This window comes from Pangasianodon hypophthalmus, chromosome 10 (assembly GCF_027358585.1).
Source record: "Pangasianodon hypophthalmus isolate fPanHyp1 chromosome 10, fPanHyp1.pri, whole genome shotgun sequence".
Classification (NCBI taxonomy): Eukaryota; Metazoa; Chordata; class Actinopteri; order Siluriformes; family Pangasiidae; genus Pangasianodon; species Pangasianodon hypophthalmus.
Window position 1 is genome coordinate 18,665,334 of NC_069719.1, and position 20,997 is coordinate 18,686,330.

Consider the following 20,997-nt stretch of genomic DNA (forward strand, 5'->3'; position numbering starts at 1 on the left):
TTGAAAGAACCTAGTGACACATCTCAGTCTAAATTATAGTTATAAATTATATTCATTATACAGTGTTTGCTCAGTGCTTTTCAAAAGTCACAGACAGGGTCCCTCCTATTCATTTCATTTTATACAGTCGCCCTGAGGGAGGAATGGTTATACTGAGTAACATAAACAAGCATACAAGCCATGAATGCACGACAAGCCCTGAAAAAACAGTCCCGCCTCTACTATGGCAATGTAGTGGTAATGTAATTACACCACTGAATGACACTGAGCAAGGGTTATCTATGCTAATTATACAGTAGGACATGAAACAGGCAAAACCATGAAGCAAATGAGAACTGCAGCAGCTGTGTTGATGGGCTGATAAGCGGCCATGGTTAAATTAAAGCCAAGAGTTTCTCAGATGCTTTAAATAGTCCTCTTTTGTCCATATGTTGACAAGGCAATCAATTAGCATCCAAAGAACAGGAAAGTGTTTAAAACATGGGCAAAACTTAGCCTGCTGAATGAGTTTTCACCAGTGTGGGGTTCAGCTGTGCTTAAATTGACGACTTCAATCTACTCCAAGTGCTGCAAGTCGACTCTGACACATTATGAGACTGCAGACATCATCAAAATTTATTATAAAGTACAGCTGAATTGCTGAGGTTTTCAAAAAGATTAAAAATACAGCCTTCAGAGACAGAAATCTCTTGGGAATATTTGAATAGTAGGGAAAGGAAAGGGGATTAAAGAAGGTTGAATAGAATTAATGCTTTTTAATGTTAAAATTGCCTTTCAAGAGGCTTCTTAACTTCTTATATAACTAATACATAACTAAAATTTATATTGTCAATAATAACCATGTCATTAGAACGCTTTTTGGGACCTAACCTTAATTTAAAAATTTGTCAAACTATACAGGCTATGCCTTGAAAAATATGAAACAAATCTAAAACAAGTAACTATATGCTACACTGAGTATAGATGTATTTCCAGATTTGCCACCACATTTTACTTTACGTTTGAAGTCTGAATATTTTTAGATGTCCAATGAGAGGATAAAGATGAAAGCAGTTCTCAGTATCTGGAGCTGGTCTCTGTTATGTTCTAAGTTAAGCATGGCAAATTTCCACCCTGGCTTTCCCATCACAATCCCACCACTACCACACCCATCTCCATCAGAAGCATCCATAAACACGTCCTTTAAAGTGACTCCAGCAACATCATTTCACATGTCCATTAGAGCAAATAATATGATACATGCTGTATTTACACCAGAACTTGTTGGAAACATAATATGATACATGCTGTATTTACACCAGAACTTGTTGGAAACATATTTGGACATCTAACACAGTTGCATTGGTTAAAATGTAAGGAAAATATGACAGACTTACCAGTTAACTGACATGATATTAATGTCTAAATTTGACTGCTGTAGAGACTACAGTACAAGACCAATAATCTCCGAGTCTAATGGACAGAATGAACAGAGGCTGGACTACTGTGGAAAGAATACCCAAGTATAGAAACAGGAAGTGCACGGACATGCACAGGAAACAGGTTGAATATGTGAAAGTGTTAACTTGTCAGTTTCAAAAACGAAGGCAATTAAATGATCAGAAATTAAATGAAGCATGATTTTCAAATGATATTCATTTATTCATTCATCTTCAGTAACCACTGTAAGGGTTGCAGTAGATCTGGATCCTATCCTGGGTACGCTGCGAAGGAGGTGGGAATACACTGTGCTCATACACATTCACACACTCATTCACACCTAGGGGGAATTTAGAGTAGCCAATCCACCTACGGTATGTTTTTGGAAAGTGGAAGTAAACCCAAAAGAACGTGGTGCAAACACGTTAAACTATGCACAGACAATAATTAGAGCTCAGGATTGAACCAGGGAGTTCAATCAATGCTACCTGCTGCACCACTGTTCCACCCTTCAAATAATATGTTCTAAATAAATCTGATCTAGTACACATGGTCTAACACAATTAGGTAAAAATAACCCACACAGACAACCCATTAGACAAAGTGTGGATTTAAGAACCACATCAGCAACTCCAAACTACCATACCTGTCGAACCGTCATAAGAAATATAGTGTATTTCAACAGTACATTTTATGTAATGAAACATGGCCCTTGTTTTCATGACTGAAGCATCACCTATCCATCAACACTTTCAGTTCTTCATTCTGATATTCTTCAGTCTGCTCAACTTACAGTGACATCTATTTATAGAGTAAGTTTTAAATCCGCTCTAAAATATATATAGCATCTTCCCACTTTAACAACCATCAGTCCATCACAGGCCTGACAGCTCATAGCTCCCAGAAACTTTGCACATTTTATAGGCTCACATCTATTGCAACTTTCTGAAAACTCCATTGCACCCTGATACATTGCTCTGTAGTTTCATCAAGCACTTTCGAAGATTCACTGCTAAGGCAAAGCGAGGTTGCACAAAGTACTAAATGCAGGGGTGCCAATAATTGTGACAGCCGGTTTTGTTCAAAATAAATGTTTGCTAGTGGTTTATATTTCTTAGAAAAATTTAACTTCAAATAAGAGATAGATTTCTGTCATTTTTTCATAACATTTTCTACCAATCTCTGCCAGTAAATGTGGAGCTGACTCTGTAAGTCAAAAACAAAACAAAACATAGTTTCATTATGATTCAGATTAATTAATTGACCTTGTTATTTAGTACTAATGAATATGTTTGTCCATTGCAAATCATACAGAACTTGAGTACACGAGGAGGTTAAAAGTGCCTGATGGGTGAGCAGCAGAAAGGAAGCTTTGTGATTACAAAGCCAACAGTCTGATTCTCATGAAGCCCTGCAGCACTGCATTAATGCGTTCACTTCTTACAGTTCCACACAACTCTCTCCACTCAGGCCTTCCAGTCATCTCTGCGTTAGCTGAGTGCTCTCTGCTGTGTATGTGTAGGAGTAGTCTGGCCTGTATGCAGTTGTCTTATTCTGTTCTTATCAACAAGGGTTTCTGCTTAAGGGGGACTGCTTTAATAAAGCAGGTTAGTAGAAGACAATCTAAACCTAAATGGTTGGTTTGTGTTAGTGATGTCATAGCTGGTGGAGTTTAAGTCAGCATTGCTAGTTAATACCATGGAGAGAGTTGTTGTTTCCAGGTGTAACTGTGTAACGGGGCAGGTAAGTGGAAGATATGCATCATATACATTATTGGCTTGGGAGGGTCTTTTGTGTTCAAAGTAACGTAGATATGAATAAACATACCGAATGGACACTTAAATCCTAATAAAATGTATGTCATATATCAAGCACAGTGAAAAACAAGCACTAATAGTTACTGTGGGTCTGAAATGTCTGATACCACATTGAAAATCTGGGATTGTTTTTATTTTCATTTAAAACTTAAAAAAAGAAACTTAGAATTAAAAAGTTTTTTAAAAATATGAATATTCAAGATTCTGCACCACTTCTAGGTCACCACTTAAATGTAAGCAAATTTGTGATATCGACCATGTAAACTCCTTTGTACAAAAGTTCAGATTTTGCTTATGCCTATTCTTGGCTATTGAAGCAGGTGTTCAGACGACACTCTGATGGATTTGATCTAAAATGTATCATAAGGTTTTACAGAAACTTGTGAAGTCCGTGTCAGCTCGCAGGCACACTGTCATTAAAGCAAAAAGGGGACATACCAAGTACTAAGAAACTCTGAAATTCATGTAAATATTTCAGAGATTCTACTTTTCACTCACATATAATTTGTAATAAAAATTATTGTATTAAATTAGAAAAGGATGCAAAACAGAAGCATTTTCACTAGTGCTCTCAGAAACAAAACAAAACCCCACAGTAAGTATATGAGAATGTTTTAGCAGGAGGAACTGCTGCTCTGATAAAATAGTTTTTGATTAATTAAGGTTAATTAGTTCTCACATCAAAAGACAAAAGGAAAACAGAAAATGTTAGACCTGTATTAATCAAGTATCTCAGATTAGGAAGACAGTACACTCATGAACTGAAATTATCCCACAATACGTCAGCACATGAAAAACCATCCTATTCAATCTATTCTTTCTTTTGTGACCACTGCACTCTGAGATGACTTAAAGTGTTAGTTACAGTAACAGAATGAAGGAGGGCAAATACTTAGGTCATCACTTCCTGTGAACAGGTCAACTGCATCAAGGAGGAATGCAAACATACACCACAATATCCACTTTCCATTAAAATTTACTCAAATAAATCCCAAAGGAATATAATTTCTACTCAGATAGTAAATAAAAGCATACCTTCATAGGACAGTATAGGATTTGGTAAAAGCTGAGAAAATGAGAAAAAAAAAATATTAAATGAAAAGAGTCTGCTGAAGACCAGTTTAAAAAAAACAAAGAAAAAAAAAGGGAAAAACATAAAATGCATAAGTTCCTTGTTATTAGGCAGCAGGGAATCGGAAGTTTTATGGCAGGGTTATATGAGGGAATGTGAGTGATTTTTTAGCTTGTAGGCCAGTAATTATCTGGGGAGGGGAGCTAAATCTCTGGTCTTCTGTCAGAGAAGAACACAGAGCTCAGTAAGAAGATGGATTGTGTTTCCTGAAAGATCATTAACTCCTTCCAGTTCCTCCTTAAATAATGCAGGGCCTAAGCAGCCTTCCACCAAGTGAACTCCATAAACACACACACACGCACACACAAACACACCAGATAATTGAAAAGCTATTCTAATATGAGACATAAGGGAATATGTTGAAATAATACGAGTATATTAATATGGTTTTGAGACGCTCCTCTTGGCCAAGAAAGAATGATGTCAAAAGAGTATTTAGTATACTACTACAGTCAGATTGCTTTATAAGTGGCTAACTATTATCATATTGATTTATTGATGAACTAAAAGCATCCTAGACTAAAAATGCTATAAGCATCTCCAGGGTTGGGGGTTTGATTCCCGGCTCTGTTCTGTGTGCGCGGAGTTTGCATTGTCTCCCCAGGCTGATTGGCATCTCTAAATTGTCCATAGTGTGTGAATGGGGGTGTGTGATTGTTCCCTATCCAGGGTGTCCCCCACCTTGTGCCCCTAGTCCCCAGAATAAGCAGTACAGAAAATGGATGGAATGGATTATACAGCTATAAAACACCTAATCTGTGTGGGTTTGTATGTAGCCAACAATGGTTACTACTATATATGAAGAAGACAGATGTTTAAGTCAGACCCTGGGTTCATTAAGAGACCTTTTGCACAATTTTGTGCCAAGTTGAGTTGAAATCAGCAACAACGTGTAGTTTCTTTCTTTTGACTACTGAATCACATGACAAAAATATCTATAATGTGATGTCCTTGAGCTGCTGTGAGTCATTCTGACAATCCTGTAATAGTAATCTTCAGTCAGCATATCACAAATCTACGAGGTCTCGCATAACCACCTCATTAAAAGTACTCATGCTTTGCACCAATCTATTTTTTTATATAATCAACTCACAGAGCAGCATTAATCCAAAGGTTGAAGGGGAGGTGGTTGATGGCTGTTGGTATGGCAGTATTACACGAAGGCCAGATTTCTTTTAAACCCGGAGGAACTGTATCCCCTTGCAACACCTGCCTCAAATATGTCCTTGCAAATAGTGATTTAGTAATGTCTGTTTAAGAGTGTTTAAAATGTACATTACTCACAGTGCAGGGACGGACAGACACTGAGCTTACTTTGAGATGTCCTTCAGTGTTTTGCTATGAGAACTGATTGCTTGAATACAGTTTATGAACGTGACATTGTGGATGCAGACTTTTAATTAGGGATGCATCAATGCCAATACTGGTATCGAGGATCAGACTGATACCATGCTCATTTACTCACACGCTAATGAACAGATGACACAAAATTACAGTGTTCTGGACATCATTAATGATGACAATCAAAGCAAGGCAGAGTGGAGCCAACCAGTTTCACATCTCACTAGTACAGTATAGGCACAAGTTCAGTACAGACATTGCTAAGTTTCTTTATCTGGAAGAAGGTGTGTAAATGCTTGCACAGAAATGGACATGGACAAAAGCTGTGCTGCTGTAAATTTCCACCTTATTTTACAATCATACTGGACTTTGGAGGGAGGTTTAGTCTGAGGACGAGGGACTGAATAGGACTCCTGTTGCTTAAGTCTAGCAGAAACTTCAGTGTTGTACACTTTCACACCAGTGACACTTTATCCTATATGACCATTCACCATCATAATGAAGTATATCAGCCTCTAAGCATACCACACAGCAGCACTTATTACTATTATTTAGTGTTGATTAGCCTCCAATCACTAATGCTACTAATACACGCTAATGTCCCAGTGCCAAACAGCAGCTGGATGTCCTTCTTTGCCATTAACATGGTTATGTGATTAACAAAACATTTTGTGGAAAAGATCTGCTATATTTTGTAATTCTGGATTTGGCAGAGTGTTCACTATTGGATTAACTGTCTTTTCTAATGCTGTGCAATGTACAATTCCACCAACAATGTATGCATTAATTAAAGAGAATAATTAAAATGTGGGTCACTCAGTTTTGTAACAGTGAATCTAGGTTATTACAACATTTGAAATTAGTGATACAATTAGCTTTTTACTACCTATACATTGACTATAGTGAAGAGATTTTAATCATTTGTAAACTACAGCATATAAAGGAAAATGCTGATATATTATTAAATAAAATTGTTTCGATAAAATTACTATTTTTACTACACATATACCTAACAGAGAGATTCTTTTAAATTGTTTGTTAAATGAAAATATCCACATTATTATTATTAGACCATTTTTCATTTATGTCTCTTAACCATATTGTTTCTAGCTCTGATTCATATTACAAAATGGGCCTTTTGTTCTGGTAGCAGTCGTGTGTCTTGTGTAATGCGGGCCTCACCCTTTATCTTTCCAAGAGAAGCACTTACACAAGAACATTTACCCTAAGTCACTCTTTCTGGAGTAACAGCATAAATTAGACATGAGCTTTTATACAAGACCCCACAAAGGACATCCATGAAACTCCCACAGATATCCATCAGTAAACAGCACTGACTGCGGTATGTATTAACTATTAAGAACATAGATATAATATATCCAATCATCACTCAGGACCTAGGTTGAGACACCATCATCACCAATGTTGTCAAGTTTTATAAGGAGTCATAAAGCAATGGAAAGTGATGTGGGTTGGGAATAAGATTCTGGTGTCAGTACTTGTTTACCTTTTAAGCAAAACTAGCTAAATAAATCAGCACAGTGGACATGCAAACAACATGGAAATACACTAAGTTTCTTTTACTCGCACTTAAGTGCAGTCTGGAGTCACTGTAACTCTGTGGTAGGTAGAAGTGAAAAGAATGGAACATCTGCATCTGGAACACGGCTCTGTGTTCTTTGGTAGCAGATGTGTTTCTTTCTACATCTTTCTATCTCTTTCTATTAAGTGGGTTGAAACTAAACCAGGATTCAGCAGACACATCAAAATCTGCGCACGCTAGTCAGAAAACCAGATATGTATGAAGCTATAAGGTTGCATAATCTCAGTAATTATGACTGCTAAGTCAGCAATGATGTGTACTGAGAAATGATCTGGAGAAGAGCCGTGTAAAGCACTTAGACATGACTGAGAGGTCCACAGTAGAGCTCTACTGTATAGCACAGACATGTCATGGGATTGAATTGCACTTTTGAGAGATTTGGGCTGTTAGTGGACATGCCCTGTGTCCAAGCCTGAGGGGGATTACTTCATCTTACACCCAACCCCCTGCCAAGCGAGAAAGAGATTTATGAAACACTGACACATTTAGAGCTTCATGGATGCTTGTATCTTACACAGATAGACAAAATGACTGTGAGCACTAATCCCACCTCATTCACATCCAAGTACGCTTCTTGCATTTTTATAATTTTACCTTCAAAACACACACACACACACACACAAAATCTATTGCCAATGCCTTAAAGCACACATTTTGTCCTCTAGCAGTACTATAAATGTAAATTTGATATAAATGTCTTTGTACATTAAAGTTAATGAAAGGTGACTTTATCAATTTTATATAAAGGTTGTTTATAAATATGTCGTAAAAGCAACAGTAAATCTGTAAATTCGCTGTTAGGTTGACTGTACAGGGGTGAAAAAAATCATAAATTTATTAGCTAGCATACCAGGAAAGTGAAAGCTCCAGTCCCATATTTTGGCTGCCCAGAGACCTAACTGACTCAGAAGGCTAAAGGGGGTAGCTAATATGATGTAATAGTTTGTTAAAGTGCATTTATACAGACTAAGGGAAACAAACAAGTATATGAACATGTAGCATGATTGTGCTAGTGACCTTAACAAAAAAAGTCAGAAGCCTGGGCTAGTGATATGTCAACCCATGCTATAGTACATAAATTTCGTGTGAGGATAAATATGTACCTTTGATATAAGTACAACTACTATGCAGCCCAAGGGTCCCTGAAGGACTAGTGATCAGGCCACGGTGATCTCAACACTGCGACCTGGGTTCGACATGACAGTGCCCTGCCAGTGCCGGGCCCAAGCCCGTATAAAATTGAGGAGTGTTGCGTCAAGAAGGGCATCTGGCATAATAAAAACAAAAAGTAAAAAATATGCAGACCAATGATCTGCTGTGGTGAGCCCTAACAGGAGCAGCTGAAACAAGAACAACAACAACATTATGCAGCCCAAATAATTCAGAGAACTGCATTTGAGAAACATAAAAAAGTGAAAGGTTACCCATGGCAATGCACATCAGAGGAAAATTTGCAATGCCTGCTATTAGTGCAGCTGGTTTGCTTCATAAGCTACATTCAAGAAAATGATTCTCAGAGCTAAACACTGGCTCTCACCGAAGTGTTGTTTCGTGCACAGCAAACTATGTTGTGTAGGTTATAATGTTACTCTTTGGGAGAACAACAAATTTTATTCCTTTCAAGGAATAAAATTACTTTGCAGAAGTGAGCTTCTGTTCTTCCCTTTCATTGCTCCCAGGTCTCTGCAGCTCAGTTTTTCATCCATCCATTTTCCATACTGCTTATCCTACTCAGGGTCACAGAGGAGCCTGGAGCCTATCCCAGGGAACTCAAGGCACAAGGCAAGGGACAAACTGGACAGGGTGCCAACTCATCGCAGGGCACAATCTCACACACATCACACACTGCAGACCATTCGGAAATGCCAGTCAGATTATAATGCACGTCTTTGGACTGGGGTAGGAAACCGGAATACCCAGAGGAAACCCCCGAAGCACAGGGAGAACTCTGTGCACACAGGGCAGAGGTGGGATTTGAACCCCCAACCCCGGAGGTGTGAGGCAAATGTGCTAACCACTAAGCCCAGTAAGAAAAAAGGAATGAGAATAAGAATGATTTTCATCAGTTTAAAAGTAATTCTATAATGTAAAAAAAAAATAGCAAAAAGTAAGAGAATCTAAAAACTGTCTGAAAACTGCATATACACTATACGGACAGAAGTATGTGAACACCTGCTCATCACACCCATATGTATTTTTTTGAACATTCCATTCCAGATTTAGTTCTCCTTTTGTAATAACCTTCACTCTTCTCCAAGGCTTTCCACTAGATTTTGGAGTATGACTGTGGGGATTTGCTCATTTAGCCACAAGAGCATTAGTGAGGTCAAGCACTGATGTTGAGCGAGGAGGTCTGGGGTGCAGTCGGCATTCCAAATTATCCCAAAGGTGTTCAGTGGGGTTGAGATCAGGGCTCTGTGCAGGCCACTCGAGTTCTTTCACGGCAACCTTGGCAAACCATGTCTTCATGGAGCTCTCTTTGTGCACAGTGGTGTTATCATGCTGGAACAGGTTTGGGCCTCTTAGTTCCAGTGAAGGAAATTGTAATACTACAGCATACGAAGGCATTCTACATTTGTGGCAGCAGTTTGGGGAAGGCCCACATGGGAGTGAGGGTCAGATGTCCACAAACCTTTGGCCATATAGTGTACATTATCAATGGCATAATTACAGATACTCTATAAAACTCTTTTTAGGAAATCTGTTTTTCCTGAAGAATTGTGGGATTGATTCTCTGCTGTTTTTGCCTCATCTGTGCTGAGCTGGATGGTTTAAAGTGATGAGATACAATAAAATATAATTATATAAGTTAGATTAACAATTTTATGATAAACATAATAACTCTGCTAATGGTTTATGGTCATGGACCACTTGGTTATGCTTCATGGACCCCTGGGGTATCCTAGACAACCACTCCCTTAAATTGGTTCATGTTAGCCTAAGACAGACCTCCAGGCGTCCGTCAAGGATAACAAAGTGGTCTGTCAATTTTTTTCTCACCATAACCAAAGTTATTATGTTTATCATTGAGCTGCTATAATTAGCTGGTTTAAATAATTACTTGAATTGAAAGGGTTTAATCCAAACCTCAAAACCTCAAAAACAAGTTGGTATGTAACCAATGTGAACTGGTTCTGTCGGGGAAAATTCAGAAATAAAAAGCTCTATGGCTCCAATAAATAGCCAAAATATCACTGTACACATTTGAATAATGAGCCTAATATGTGAATTGTTGGATTATGTTCATAAAATAAATTTCTAACAGGAGGTTTGTGGAACTTTGTACACTGAGATAAAAGTTTGAGAACCTCGGGTTTAAGGTTTATCTGTTACACAGGATAAATTCCATGCGCTAATGTTAGTTGAACTGAAGTCTGAGTGAAGAGTGTATGTGTGTGTGAGGGGAAGCTAATTTCTTAAGCTCAGTTAGCAAATCAGTTGCATGAGCTGGTGAAGTGTCTGATGGAAATGTACTTCACAGTTTTTTCTTCGTTGTTCACTAGGCCGATGTGACTCGATACACTCGGAACAGTGCACAGGAATAACCGAATTAATGCTACTTTAAACAACACCACAGTGCATCTTTGCTGATCTGTATTTTTACAGCATTAATAAAGTCTTCCTGAACCGTAAAACAAATATACTTTACAGCTCCAGCTTTTAATTTTTACAGCAATTAATTTTCAGTAATTTACTGTTAAATGTACAGATCTCTTTTAACAACATGTCCAAGCGAAATAATCACACATGACATGATGAGAAGGACAATTTAGCTCCAGCTCAAGATGTGAGTACAACAGAAACACACACACACACACACACACCCAACGCTCATGAACAACTCTTGCTGTGGGCTCATCATTAAGTCACAAATTAAAAAACACGCTACAAACTGCTCACCCCAGCCACATGATATAAGCAATTATCACATTATCTCCAAATGTATTATTCCTGGTGCTAACTTTCCTAACTCCCCTACAGTCCCAGAGTAATGATACAGACAAAATTGCTCTTACAGAACATTTACCCCAACCCCCCACCCCCAAAAGCCCCAGCGTTAAGCGGCTCTGTTATGAGGACTGAGAGCATGCCGCGCAGGAGGTGAGCTAGGAAGCGGTTCCCATAGTGACGATGAAAGTGGACACATGGCTATCTCCTTCCCCGCTGAGGCTAGAAAGAATAGCAGCTGCTAGTCGCTCATTCACAAATCCTCATACATGCAGTCTAAGGGCTCTGCTTGCAAAAAGCATGTTACCTGAACAGCCATCAGAGACAAGCTGCTGGGAAAGAAGAGATACTGCTCAAAGTAAGTGCAGATTCAGCAAGGCTTCACAAGGTCAGGGACTGTCACAGCACCAGTGTTTTAAAAACACTGTTTTCCTTGCCTTCTCTTTCCTTGAAACTTGTAGATTATCATTAACAGTACAACTGATGCATCTTTTTCAGAGATGTCAGTCTGACAAACGTCTGTTCAACAGAAATGAGCACCAACAGTAATATACAGTAGTTGCTGCAGAAGTATCCACTAATTAGCCAGAAATAGGTGCAGACAAATCCATAATATAACTGTATTTGAATAATCACTAGTACAGTACACAGTGCAAAGCACACACTACCACTAAGCTACAGTACATCACCCTACACACTCTAAAGTCCACTGATCAATATTCCTTACTTCCTATTACAAATAAATTGGCATTATCTGGAGAACATGGTAAAACAAGAAGGAAAAAAATCTGCTGACTGCAAAACCTAATGCAGTTAGATGCTAAAGTACCAAGTTATATTTCTCCTGGCCAGGTAATGCAAGCATTAATTTAATAATTATGGCTTGGATCAGAAACCACTGCAAGTCACTTGGCATGTCAGTAATTTACATAATTATTAGTTTGTCAGAATGGATTATGCAGCTGCCTAAAATAAGCAGTAAACTTCCAAATTCACTTTCTTCCTAGGAATTCCAAATTATTACATCAATAAATTAGTAATGTGGCACAGTGGTGCAGTGGGCAGTGTTGGCACTTCACAGATCCAGCGCCTCGGTTTTGCATGTTTTCCTAATGTTCTCGTTTGTGTGTGTGTGTGTGTGTGTGTATGGTGCCCGGGAATGGCCTGGCATCCCATCTGGGGTATTCTGCCACTTTGTGCCCAGTGTTCCCAGAATAGGCTCTGGATTTACCATCAACCCTGACCAAGATAAAGTTAAAAAGTTTAAAAATGTAGTAAGCAATTCAGTGTACCGGTATTTTGTCAGTCATAACTAACATTATGAGACAGTTATGAGACAAGCAGTCAACAGTACTTGACTGAAATATGTTCCAGGTGTGTATAAATGTAAACTCCAAAACTCACTCTTCCTAGGCGGTCTGAACAATTCTAGCATAAAGAAATCAGTATGTTATACAGCATGTCAGTATTTCACATATTTATACTTATTTATTTATTGTCTTAACCAGTGGAAGTAGAATGAGATGATGGAAAGTTAGCTAGCTACCAAACTAATGTGGATAACCTGGTTATTGGCATCTGGCAGCATTGTGTTAGTTAAACACAAATTAAATAATAGAATAATCAGTGTGAAAGTAGTTTGTTTTCGACTTACATGTGACATGCTAGGCTTCATGCTAGCTTTGTGGCCAGATTAGCAAAGCAAACAGAGGCACTAACATTTTCTGCTACTGCCTTCCGAGCTTTATTTTTCTTTGTGAACTTTGTGCACAGGACAGGATATAATGAAACTGAAGAAGCGTCACACCAACCGTGCCATATGTTTGGGCCAAGGAATCATTTGAGTCAATCGTTTGGATTTGTCACTGCACCTCATCATACCTAATCTGCATATATTGCTTGTCTTGCTGTCACGTTGTTGCTTGTTGATGTCACTAAAATCGCAGCTGCTTGTTGCTTGCTATTGTGAATGTAGAGTGATAGGGTCAAAGAGTAAAAAAAAAATCTTTCCAGTGTATTTATAGATTACATCGTAAGCACTAAAGAGAAAATTCTGCCCAACGCACCTTTAAATGAAAAAACAGAAAGAGGTAGAGACGGTCTTGACTCACAGCTGCAGCTGGCATGGATGCTTATGGAAACTTTCCCAAATCTGGCCTTTCCAACAACATACTTACACTTCCTGAAAAGGCTCCCAAGTGAACGCCGTCTCTATTTTTCTGCCCAGCAGCTCTTCTCTTTTGAAAGTCTCAAAACATTTTTCTATTCACATGGACCCTCATTACATGTGTGTGTTTACACCATACAATTTGTGTTCTATATATGTCATTCTTCACATATAATGAGGCAGCAGGGAATTGTGGGAGGCACATGCAGTAATGAAAGCTATTATTTGACAGCTGCTCCTTGGCTTCTATCCACTGCAGAGCAGTTGTATCTTCAAAAAACTGCATGTTCATGCCTTTAAAGCTCACAAGAACGTGAGAGTTCTGTTTGTGTTATGGCTCAGTGTGAGAAAACTAATCAGCTCGTTCTTCTGGAAGAACAGCTGGCGAGACAAATCAGCATGACTGACTACCACACTTGCTGAATGAGAGTATGTGTATGTGTATGTGTGTGCGTTTTAGTAGTGCTGCGAAGAAGAATTAAACCTTAGACCTTGCACAGGAGAGCAATAGTATGCAAAGAAGGAATGGAGAGAAAGAAGGAGAGGAGCATAAGCATGTGACAGCTACAAACCAGTAGCCTTCTCCTTCTGACAATCATTTCTATCCACAGGAATGAAGGGTGGAGGAGGAGGCTGGAATATTGCTTATGTTGAACAACCACATGATCTTTCTAACTACTGCAAGCAAGAACACACACACACACACACATAGAGTAAAGCCCACAAGCAGAGATTTCTGCAATCAGTAGACATGACACGAGATTGCTTAACTGAAAAACAAAGTTTTTTTTTGTGGTGACACTCAGTCTTACACGTCTTATGATCTAAAATGTATTTTTAAAGACTGTATCCCAGATAACACACATCTGCACACACAGCACAACATGCTCAGATTACATCTCGACAATGTCACATGTAACTTGCTTGCTAAAGTGATGTTTTGGACCACTGTAAATGTATGTTCTTAATATTCTGCTTTATATAGATTTAGACAAATTGGACTATTTATTTAGCTACTGGTTGTAGTCATTAATTGTAGGTTATGTAGCTTAATCACAGGAAGAAACTTGCATGAAGTGAACACAAGCTGAATCTGCTTATCAGTTATCAGTGCGAAAGTGTGGAAATTAAGTTATCCCCAGGAGGGTGTGCTGTCTTACAACTTCTGATAGGATTTTAATCACACAGTATACTGAAGGGTGGCTGAAAGTAACAGATCATAAAAACAACATCGTCCTGACTTCCCATTTAGGAAAAAGGTTGTTGTGACATTGTTGTGATACAAACTGTGCCGTCAAACAATGTCGTGCCGATGTATGAGCGATGTATCTGGGATTTGCAATGTCAAGGGCCACTGTTGAAAGCACTGATGTATAATGCTTCTAAGAAGAAACACTATCCATTCTATCTTGTATGCTTCCCATCCCATAGCTTTGCACTCATTTCATCTGTATAAACAGCCAGCTGGATACTTCAAATCTAGCAAAATGAACCATAAGTTGGGTGAGCTCAAACGCTTACGAGGATTTAAGCAAGTGAGGAAACAACGTAGACAATCCTAACAGGAAGTAGATGTCTTTACAGGAAAAATGACAGGCCAAATAACTGAAAGGATGTCCAATTAGCTACATTTTTTAAGGATAAAGTTTATGGTGGTAAATGTTTTCATGATTTCAAGTCTGCCTAAACAGTCATGAATACTGATTGGGGTTTTTAATTGCTTCATTACTTTTAAGCATGCATGGTAAGGGGTTGATATGTGATTTCAACAAAAAAAGGGGAGAATAACATGACTAAAGCCTGGTCACTGACAACAGTTTGGTCATTTTCACGTTTCCAAGCATGTGGTGAAGCTTTTAGAGGCGTAGCCTCTAATGATTTTTCTGCCTCAAGAGCCCCTTCACTACACCTGTGACATCCAGACCCACTGATCTGAAAACATCACTACACACACATGTACAGACTACACACAGACCCATGCACAGGGCCACCATGAGTCACTCAAGCAAACGCTCTCACAGTCAGTCTACAAAAATAGCTCTTCTGAACATTTTCATATTCCCACTATGCACATATGGCAGACAGGGGAAAGAATGCAGATTCATCTTACCATGATGGAGTACAACTTCAAAATCTAAAAATAACCCACATTAGGAAGATATATATTTATATAAGAGAGCTGTGGGTTGCGTAAATTCTTCCGGCCGACCAGTGGAGTTTTCTTGCTAGAGAGGACGTCAGCTGGAATGGAGAGCTATTTGAGACTTCCTTTTGGCAACAAGTAAAAAAGAAAGTTTATAAAGAAGTGGAAGGAAACTCTTAAGACAAACTCATGATTGTTAAGGATTTGGGGCTAAACCCTTGCTGCGTGACCAGTGCAGGTTTTAGCTGGTCAATCTGATCTAATCAGGAATTTGAAAAATTCATTACAATAAACGAGTAAATAGTTTACACTAAGATCGCAGTACTAGTTCTGCAGTAAAGGTTCTGTGGTGGGGACCAGAAGGTTGAGTTCAATCCCATCATTGGCAATGGTTCATCTATATGCTTGAATTATAATTTTGCCTCAGAAAGTGTCAAATGAATTAATGTAAAGTATTGGTGTTAGACTAGCATTTAGATTTTTTTTTTTTTTTTCAAATAAAATCACTCTTGTGTAAAAGTGGCACAGCAGGTAGCATTGCCCCCTCATGGCTTCAGGGTCCCCAGTTCGATCCAGTGATTTCTTCCTATGTCTATGTGGGTTTCACTGAGGTTTCCTCCGGAGAGTTTCCTCCCAAAAACATGCCAGTAGGTGGATTGGCACTCTAAATGGCCACTAGGTAGAAATGAGCGTATGAATGTGTGTGGTGGCCTGAGATGGACATGCAGGGTATATTCCCACCTTGCACCCTCTGTTCCTGGAATAGGCTCCGGATCCACAGCTACCTTACCTTACATGTTTCATTCTCTCCTCCTGAGCATACCAAGATGAACTTTAGGTGTGAGGTACTATTGTTCACTCTGCTGCACTTACCATAACAGTTTATGTCCAAGACTCACCCATTCTTCAGTGAACAATTTCACTTGGATACTACCGGTTGTCCCAACAGTCTCCATACGTAGCAGAAATTAACACTTTTTAGCAAAATGTCTTCCAAAATTTTTCATACTTACTTTACATTATATATTTTAGATATCCAGATAGCCTTTAAGAATGCCTTGGACAAAAGAAGAACTTAGTGAAATCATTCCCATGACTGGATCGGGAAGCTGTCGCAAGGTTTCACAGGAAACACAGAAAGCACATCACTGACGACGCTGTTGCCAAACTTATTAACAAATTCTAAAAGACAGAAAGTGTTGCAGACCAACCAAGAAGTGGACATCCACGAACATCCACTGACGAAGGCACAACCAATGTGGTGCTGGTGCACATACTCCCCATGTATGGAGACTTTTGACACACCGTGTATAGACGTGAACCTAAAAAATCTGCTTTAATCATAAAGAAACTGATGCTCATACTGAACAACCTTTCAACATACTCAGTACTGTCCCAGTATAATCCCACTATCTGATGTCAACCAGAAGATGATGGATTCCTTTCTGAGTCTGGTTCCTCTCAACGTTTCTTCCTCATTTCCTTGCCACTGTCTGCACTGTGGCCAGTGGGTCTCTCGGTAGGGATCTAAATCTACATCCAGATTTCTGTGAAGCTGTTTTGTGACAATGTCTATGGTTAAAAGCTAAATAAAATTGAATTGACCTGAACTATAGTAATGAGACATAATGAAAGAAAAGACGGGTTCAGCTTCACTGGATATCAATCACCACTATAAAGAACAGATGTGTTATTATTTACAAACTAGTTTGTTGCTACATATTCTGACATTTATAAAGGGGGGAGGGGGGAGAGGGGGGGGGGGGGGGGGGGGGGAGATCCTGAACGTGCGCGCGCGCGTCTTCTCTTAAGAATTCAGCATCTCTGCTCAACATCCGAATTGTGACGTCATCAAGACTTGTCGCGTCGCCTGACAGTCACTACGATTACATCATTTTTACTATTACATTTAGTACACAATCACTAGACTATTAGCCAGTAGATTATATGATGGGCGGATCTTTATTTGCACTGTATACAATTTTTCCCCAATAATAATCAAATCGATGAGCATGACCATATATGGTGCCTCATTCACAGAGCACTGAATGCATAGTCTGTAATATGGATCATAATAGAGGATGAGGATGATGATGTTTGGGCGCTGGATGAAATATAACACACCCTGATTTCTGTCAGCACAACAGGAGGACAGGTGATTTGGCCATTTCACAGGCCCTGTGTGAAATCAGACAGCACAGACATCTGCAGTTAGATGAGACACGGATTTAAAAGCAGATTTCCTGAAATCTCATCTGTCTTTTCATTCACGTTTCTAACGTCAGCGTCCCTGTCGCTGTCAACAAATACGCCAAAGGATCGCTTACCTCATTTTAATGCCGTTTTCCACGAACTATTAGACAATAAGGAGGTAAATGCAATGCAATCTCAGTCCACGCAGAATCACCGGCGCATTTAGATCGCGTATGAGCCAAAGTCAGATGTGCAATTCAGTCGTATAAGATGAAAGCCTTGAGATTTTTTTTTTTTTTTGGAATAATGGCTCTCAGGCGAGGTGATAACAGCTCTCCGGCAGTGATGGGCGACGCAGCCCTCTCAACAGCTCAGCCGACTCAGCAGCGTCTGTATTACATCGCAATTTCTCATTATATACATCTAAAACAAATTCCATGTTCAGACAACAGTCGCGCCCATAACATCGTCAGTAATGAATAGTGTGGCTAAAGCGCTCCGGAGATACCGTTTTAACTCCCTCCTGAATTTGGGCAGCCGGTTTGAAGGGAGCGAAGCTGAATATTGGCCGTAAAACACTGGCCCCTAGTGGCAACTACGAGTACTGCAACGTCTGTGTTAGAAGGTGTGGCGATTACTCTTCCTGTCGCCTCGGTTAACTTCTTCACTTAAATACACAGCTAACTGCATGTATTTCACCAAATCTGAGACTTTTTTTTCTTTTTGGCTTTCTTTTCATTCTTTCTTTTTCTTTTTTCTTCTTTTTAAAGCGAGCCAGTCAGCTCGGGATCAACTCAGCCCATCTGACCTTCTCTCATTGTTGCAATGCGCATGCGCGACAGTTCGACGGGACGTCACGCAGAGTAGGCGGTGCCCTCTTTGTTGGACAATCAATATGCTGTAATGGGGATTCATAGTTCAGCACGTGCTCGGATTAATGAGTTGCTGGGCCACTGTTCTTCCAACAATCATAAATAGTTATGCGGATGAATAATTGTAATAATCATCTTCAGCTGTAGTTAATTAGGTTGTAAAGGCAGCTTCTGTTGACTTTTCCCCTAAAAATATTCCGACTAAATAATAATAAAGGCGCTGAAAAATATCAGCATGGTCTGACCAGCCACCAGCTGCCAAAACACAGGCCGAGCTGGTCAAGATGGTACACCACAAGTTAATTTCCATTTTACTTATTACTTGACTAAATTGAATATACTGTACAATACATGTTTCATATTTTCTGATGTTCTTACTGCTGTGTTATGTTCTTTAAAAAAAAGTCTATTGTAGCTTCAGTAGTAGTAATTTAGGAGCTTCAGCACTTCAGCACCAGTTTGAGCAGCTCGGCCTGTGTGATGGCAGCTGGGAGCTGGTCAGACTATGCTGGATTTTTAGCAGGGTTAGCACTCAGACCTCTAAAAATACTCGGTGAGAACCAACTGAGCAGAGATATCCATGGCCCGATTTAAACTGGCCCATAAAAAGATGTTATTATCAGTCCACCTTTATATAGCCCATAACTATGCAGAAGACCTTCTGTATAGTTGGACAAAATAACAGTAACAATGCATGAAAAATTACACATACAGCTGTATAGATGAGTTATATTAGACTGATTGCCAACTAACAGCATGTAGGTCAGCTATGGAAGAGGTCTGACAATTAGTGCTTTGAGATTCAAAACATCATGAGACAATAAACGGTTCCAAAGAGGGCAAATAGTGGATGCCTGAATAGCAGGTGCATCAGTTACAAAAACTGGAAATGATTTAATGTATAAAGAGAAACAATCTCAAAAGTCATGGCAGCATATCAAAACTGGACAAATGGCAAAGAGGACACTTTACAGAGTTGCTAAGTGCCCAAATATACAACTATAAAATTAACCACAGAATTGAATGAACACCTCTTAATAAAAACTGTATGTCATGAACTTTGCAAAGATAAACTTTGTTTCAAAGGTCAGTGACAAAGATACATAACGTGGTGTAAGGAGCACAACATTTGCAGTCAGATTATTTAATTTTTATCATATTTTGTTACATCTGGATCGATTTATGTTGGAGGAAGACAAAAGATGCCTTCAACACACAGTGTCTGCTTCCAACTGTTAGGTACAATTGGAGATCCATAATGGTATGGGCAGCCATCTCATGGAAATCATTAGGTCCAGTGAATGCTTTTCATAGTTGTATAGCAGCCAACAAACATGAGGACATTTTCCAGGACCAGATGCACCCTGTGGTGCAAACACTCTTTCCTGATGATGTACTGCTATAAATATTTAAAGGTTGATGCACTGGGATGATGTCAAGCTTCTTCTTTGGCCTCCCCAATCACCAGATTTAAATGTAATTAAATCTTAATGGGAAGGTCTGGAGCTCAGACTGCAAAGCAGATATCCACCACCTTCATCCCTCACAGGACTGGAAGATTTTCTTCTTAAAGAACAGTCTAACATCCCACCACAAACCATTTAGGATTTGTGTGACAGCATTCCAAGAAGGATTAAAGCTATTCTGGAAGCAAAGACTGACCTTATTTATAAGGTTCTTGCTATTAATATATAGTTACAGGTTTCTGTTATTTTGTCCAACACCTGTATGTCTTTTTTTTTTTGGTCCTTGGCAAGTTTGACATCTTGAGTACAATTACAATAGTCAACATTTCTATATCATTACAAAAAAAAATATTAAAAAAATATTCAATCTGGTCAAAATTTTGACATTCTATTAAAGATGTCTATTTAATGTCTTTTCATTGTCTAAAGTATGTTTTGATCATAGAATAACAGACTTAAAGTCATAGGTTTTTAATTGACAACCCTTCACCAAATATCAGCATGAATTAAATTCAGCTCTTAAGTTGTTACTTAATTAATAGTGACATTCTAAAACAACCCTGGTTGCGAATGAACAATTCTTTACAACAGACAATATATAATATAATAATATAATATAATAATATAATAATATAATATATATATATATATATATATATATATACACATATACCCTGAAATGTTAACTGAAATTGAAGTTAAAATTTTAAATGTTCATTCATGAGCAAAAGACAGAAAACAGCGGCAATCACTGTAAATCTGTCAGTAACTTGTTTTTTTCTTTTAACTTTGAAGTTACATATTAGCAATTTGAGCAATTAATAGGAAAGCTTGCCTCCAATTTTACCATCATTATAAAAACTTCTCATGTAATTTACCTCTTGTATAATGCATTA

General features: G+C 38.7%; 1 protein-coding gene across 8 annotated transcripts in view; it reads right to left on the reverse strand.

The window, feature by feature from the left end:
- Positions 1 to 18,597, reverse strand: part of evla (Enah/Vasp-like a) — a 38,797-nt gene extending 20,200 nt beyond the window's left edge. For 2 of the 8 annotated variants that reach the window (XM_053237533.1, XM_053237531.1), the window contains exon 1: positions 1,377 to 11,263. In XM_053237533.1, the coding sequence (XP_053093508.1) occupies positions 1,377 to 1,390 (14 nt within the window). In that variant the 5' untranslated portion in view covers positions 1,391 to 11,263. Of the gene's footprint in view, positions 1 to 1,376; positions 11,265 to 17,897 lie in introns of those variants that run through there. The other 6 variants (XM_053237535.1, XM_053237532.1, XM_053237540.1 and 3 more) reach the window with 6 other exon arrangements.
- Between the last annotated feature and the right edge of the window lie 2,400 nt (positions 18,598 to 20,997).